The sequence below is a fragment of the Bidens hawaiensis genome, unplaced genomic scaffold (genome assembly GCF_021521415.1).
Source record: "Bidens hawaiensis isolate Kalapana, Puna unplaced genomic scaffold, B.hawaiensis_p1.1 tig00031769_1, whole genome shotgun sequence".
Classification (NCBI taxonomy): domain Eukaryota; kingdom Viridiplantae; phylum Streptophyta; class Magnoliopsida; order Asterales; family Asteraceae; genus Bidens; species Bidens hawaiensis.
The window spans coordinates 54136-60265 of NW_027495364.1; the positions used below are offsets into that span (position 1 = coordinate 54136).

At 43.3% G+C, this 6130-nt stretch overlaps 1 protein-coding gene across 1 annotated transcript; it reads left to right on the forward strand.

Moving 5' to 3' along the window:
* Positions 1–915: 915 nt before the first annotated feature.
* On the forward strand, positions 916–1569 carry LOC143582492 (uncharacterized). Its single transcript, XM_077065039.1, has one exon. The coding sequence runs from the start codon at positions 916–918 to the stop codon at positions 1567–1569; it is 654 nt and encodes a 217-aa protein (XP_076921154.1).
* The last annotated feature ends 4561 nt before the right edge of the window (positions 1570–6130 follow it).

Below are 6130 nucleotides of genomic sequence, written 5' to 3' on the forward strand. Positions count from 1 at the left end.
ATATACTAGAGTCGGTGTGAGTTTTAGTAAAAAGTGAAGTCTTTCAAACATATTGATTGTTTGCTCTATTTACAAATACCTAAAAATTAAACCAGAAAATCGTGGGCCCTTTAAATTTGGGGCCACAAACTAATACACTATTTTTTTATAATTGAGTTGTCACTACAATTGCTTTAGGAGATAGAAAATACCGCTATGATTGGAACGAAGACCAAGACTCACATCGGATCATCTACACTTACCAACTTTTGTTATTGCTAAAGATGCTCTTCTGGTGGGAGCAGTTTCTCGTGTTATAAATGATATGATATATACTTTTTAATTTAATATAAATAAATAAGGACATTTTGTTAAGGAAAAACATGAAACTAAAAACAACTATAATTATACATTGTCGATGTTTGTGATATCTCGATCTAAAACGTGTTAAGTGTGTTTGTTTGTTGATGTAACATTTTATAAAAGATGACAGTTTCTCATAAAAGCATCTCTCACTCTACAAGAAACATACTCAAAAGTCCAACTTCAACAACTTGTTAGACGATAAAAAATAAAGAAGCAAAATGTATATACATGCACACAGAGTTAAACATCGGAAAGATAAAATGCACACACAGTTATAGATTGGAAAGATAAAATAATAAGACCGTTCATTGTTAATAGATATTGTATAGTTGGCATGTATATCGGTTAAATATAGATAATATTGTTAGTTGATTTCATCCCTAATTAAATGGGATTTCCTGTGTATATATGTAACCGGTTTGGTGATAATGAGATTCAAGCAAATTATATCAATTATCCCTTTCAACATGGTATCAGTAGCCTAATCACCGCCGCCCACCCTCTCCTCCTTCATCATCTCTCTTTCACTCGCCGGCGGTACCCCCAACCTCTCGATCCTACCCACCAACAATGGAATCGAAACTTCACCCCGCAATCACTGTTTCCAACATCAAGTACGTTGTCCCGATCGTTGTCGATAACGAGACTGGCCAATACACATCGTGGTCGGAATTGTTCAAGATACATTGTCGTGAATATCAGGTTTACGATCACCTATTGGCAAAACCCACTCCTGCTGCCGCCTCCGCGTCTAAGGAAAAACAAACCGCCGAAGAAGCCGCGGCTGGCCTTGCTGCCGCCGACCTTTGGGATCGGTTAGATGCCATAGTCCTTCAATGGATCTATGGCACCATCTCTCTTGACCTACTCAACACCATCCTCAAACCCAACACGACTGCACATGAAGCTTGGACCACCCTTGAAACATTATTCCAAGATAACAAATCATCCAGAGCCATCAACCTTACCCAGAAACTCAATAATACCCGCCTCGATAACTTTGAAAACATGGCAGCCTATTGTCAAGAGGTCAAGGTCATATGCGATCAGCTTGCTAATGTCGAGGCGCCATTAACGGATGAGAAAATGGTTCAACAACTTGTTACCGGGTTAAACGAGCAATACGAAGGGATTGCTATGTTGATTTCCAACCTTCAACCGCTTCCTTCGTTCCACGAGGCACGTTCCAAGATTATGCGGAATATGATCGAAAGACGAACATGACCTTACATGCATCACAGAACGCGGGAGCTGCTCTTCATGCTACAACCTCTCAAAAACCCGATGCCCAAATCCCTCGGTTGGACCAGCGGTCCACTCCTGACGCATTGGCTGACCGCGGTAGGGGTAGGGGTAGGTCCCGTGGTAGAGGCTGTGGTCGTTTTGGTGGTCAAGGACCACCCAACAGCACCTATTCACAGTCTCCAAATCCATTCAACTCGGTTCAAGGTCAATGGGTTTTCCAGCCCTCATGGGGCCACGGCTCACATGCAAATCAATGGTCCAATCAACCACCGTGCCCATATCCAACCACCCCTCGGTCCACTGGTAGTCAATCTCCGGGTATCCTAGGCCCACGACCGAATCAGGCGTTTGCAGCGGAGTACACCCGGACCGACATTGACCAGGCCTTATACACAATGTCACTCAATCCACCGGATACTCCATGGGCTATGGACAGCGGAGCAACCGCCCACATGACAAACCAACCAGGTAACTTCACGTCTTACTTTAATAATGGCATTCATCGTAATATTATCGCTGGAAACGGGACTGCTATTACGGTTCTTAGACAAGGCAATCAAACCTTACCCCTACCGTTTCCGCCTCTTAAATTAACCAACGTCCTTTATGCACCTAATTTAATCCATAATCTTTTATATGTTAGATGTTTAATCATATATAATTGGGTTTCTATTAAATTTGACCCTTTCGGTTTTACTGTGAAGGACCTCAAGACGCGGACCCATATCCTCCGATGCAACAGTATCGGTGATTTGTATCTCCTGACGCCACAATGCTCTAAAAAATCAAGTCTCCATCAGCAAATGTGGCGATCTCACAAACACTGTGGCATCAACGTCTTGGCCACCCTGGCTCATGTCATTTGCAATCTCTCAAGAAGTCTTCTTTTATTTCTTTTTCTAAGTCTAATAAACGTGTCTGCAAACCGTTTGTTTTTGGGAAAAGTGTCAAACTCCCTTTTATTAGTTCATGTAATCGTACTTATTTGCCTTTTGAAATCGTTCACAGTGACCTTTGGACCTCATCGATCTTGAGTTCCAGGGGTCACCGCTACTATATCTTATTTATTGATGATTTTTCTGATTTTATATGGACATTCCCGATCAGTAGGAAATCACAGGTTTTCTCCATTTTTCAGCAATTTTATAACTTGATTAGCACACAATTTGATAAACATTTTAAACAATTACAATGCGATAACGGCAAAGAATACATCAATAATCAATTTACTCAATTCTTTGATCAACACGGTATGACGTTCCGTCTATCATTCCCTTATACCTCCTCACAAAATGGTAGGGCCGAACGCAAAATCCGCACTATCAATAATATGGTTCGCACTCTTCTTGCACAATCCAACCTACCAAACACCTATTGGCACTATGCTCTTGAAACAACAACCTACCTTTTAAACATCCTACCCAACAAACCAAATAACCTCAACAACCCAACCAAAGTTCTATATAACCGTCAACCATCCTACACTTATCTTCGAGTGTTTGGTTGCCTATGCTACCCACTCAAACCATCCACCATGATACATAAACTTGAACATCGGTCAAACGCACGCGTCTTTCTCGGATATCCACCAAACCACCGCGGCTACCGGTGCCTCGATCTAAAAACCCGTCAAGTGATTACTTCCCGACATGTAATCTTTGACGAAACAGTTTTCCCATATGCCAAAACCACCAAACTGACATCGGGCCCGTATATATTCCTGTCCGAACAACCACATTCATCCCTTTGGTCGAACCTCCATAACACTCCTCACAAACCCTCCTCTCAAAACCCACCTACTGCCAACCCGTGGGACTCTACTACCCCACCCATCAATCCAATACATGAACCGGCTTCTCCCCACGAACGGACTTCTCCCCAAACTCCTCAAACACCCGGTCAAACTCCCAACGAACTGGCTTCTACCCAAACCGAAACTTATTCGGTTAATATACCTTCACCGATTCTCACCTACTCTCGCCGTCCGAAAGCCACAGCCACCTCCACCCAACCTACAGCCCCAATGCCAACAAACTCCACATCACAGCCTACGGCCCCCCTCCCACTCGAACCATGTGTACACGTGCCATGGACGGGATCTTGAAACCGAAACCACACTTCAACCTTAACACTACACACGTCGAACCAATACCCAAATCGCCGAAACCCGCCTTGTCCACCACTACTTTATGGCGAAATGCTATGCAAAACTAGTACGATGCCCTTATTAAAAATGAGATGTGGGAGTTAGTCCCGCACCTACCAAATATGAACATTATTAGGTGCATGTGGTTATTCAGGCATAAACTCAGATCCGACGGGTCATTGGAGCGCTATAAAGCGTGTTTGGTGTGCGATGGTCGTAGTCAGCAGGTTAGTATTGATTGCGGTGAAATGTTTAGCCCAGTTGTCAAACCGGCAACCATCCGAACGATCATATCTATCGCATTATTTCAATCGTGGGCCGTTCATCAACTTGACGTCATAAATGCATTTCTTCACGGGGACCTACACGAGACGGTATACATGCATCAACCTATGGTTTTCGAGATAGAAGGTTCCCGGATCACGTTTGCTTGCTTAAGAAGTCATTATACGGCCTGAAACAGGCACCTCGAGCTTGGTACCAACATTTCGCTGAATTTGTTCTCAAATTGGATTCAAGCAAAGCCGGAGTGACAACTCACTGTTCACCCATCATCACGGTTCCGACACCGCATATTTGCTTTTATATGTGGACGACATACTTCTCACGACATCGTCTGAGAAACTTCGTACTAATCTGATGGACCGTCTAAGCTCGGAATTCGCAATGAAAGATTTGGGGCCGCTAAGCTATTTCTTGGGGATATCAGTAAAACTAACGGGTAACGAAATGTTCCTCTCACAAAAGAATTACGCGCAAGACATAATAAATCGAGCCGACATGACCTCTTGCAACCCGTTTCAACTCCGATTGACACTAAATGAAAGCTTCCTTCAGACGGCCCCGAGTTCTAGGACCCGTCCCTTTACAGAAGCTTGGCTGGAGCCCTCCAGTATCTCACCTTTACGATACCGGACATCTCGGACGCGATCCAACAGGTTTGCATGCACATGCATTCCGCGCGCCTTCCGCACTGGGATAGTTTAAAACGTATCATACGATACATTCAGGTCACCTCTCATCTTGGGCTTACTCTTGGACCGATGACCTCGACCTCGTTACGTGCCTACACTGATGCCGATTGGGCAGGGTGTCCCGACACTCGTAGATCCATGTCGGGATACTGCGTATACTTTGGTAACAACTTGCTAGCTTGGTCCTCGAAACGCCAATCAACCATCTCACGTTCAAGCGCGGAAGCCGAATACTGAGGTATTGCAAATGTTGTTGCAGAAATATGCTGGATTCGAAACCTTCTTCTGGAACTCAATCGGCCACTCACTCATGCTTCATTGGTGTATTGTGATAATTTAAGTTCCATTTACCTATCCGGTAACCCATTCCAACATCAACGAACTAAACTCCTTGAGCTTGACATCCACTTCGTTCTTGAACAAGTTCAACGAGGTCTCGTGCGCGTTCTTCACGTTCCATCCCGTTACCAGATTGCTGACATATTTGCGAAAGGCCTTCCTAAAGCCCTCTTTGAAGATTTTCGTACCAGTCTCAGCCATCGTGAATCTCCATCTTTGACTGCGGGGGTCTAATAGATATTGTATAGTTGGCATGTATATTGGTTAAATATAGATAATATTGTTAGTTAATTTCATCCCTAATTAAATGGGATTTCCTGTGTATATAAGTAACTGGTTTGGTGATAATGAGAATCAAGCAAATTATAACAATTATCCCTTTCAACAATTGTAATCGACATGGGGCCGATTTTGGGGACGGGTTGGGCGATGAACATCGCCGAGGGACGTATAGGGGTTGGGCGGTATAGCAAAGACGGGCAACGTTGGGGTGGGTTGGTGAGCCCTCTTGGGTTTCCAACCATTATTCTATTAAAAAAAATATACATTTTTCTCTTTATATGCATCATTTTATTTAGCATGTTACTACTAACATCTCATTCTCCTTTCTAAACTTTTAAATTTTCTCGAACATATGGATTCCAACTCATCTTCGACACCCGACTATATACACGACGTTTATTACCCCGAGACCGACGCTATTCCGAATCCGGATTTAGAGGATGAAGTGATATCTGCTATGGTTCGAAACGTTGCTCAGCTCTTAGTCGAGCATTGCGAAAGCTCATAACCACGAAAAGGACGACCTTTGCTTAAACGAGATTTGTCAAGGTGCTCATGACCAATTGATAAGATATTATTTTTCCACATACTCGAATTTCATTTGGAAAAATTTCAGAGCCGTTTTCGGATGAGTCGCCAACTATTTTTATGATTTTTTGGTGATTTAGAGCGCGAGTATGGAAATTTCCAACAAAAGGAGGATGCGAGACGTAAACTAGGATTTTCTCCTCAGCAAAAATGCATGGCAGCAATTCGTCAAATAGCATACGAGACTACGAGCGACGCCATGGAGGGGTAT

What these genes read in the sequence shown, in the direction of transcription:
- LOC143582492 (XM_077065039.1), top strand. Translation starts at nt 916, where the DNA reads ATGGAATCGAAACTTCACCCCGCAATCACTGTTTCCAACATCAAGTAC.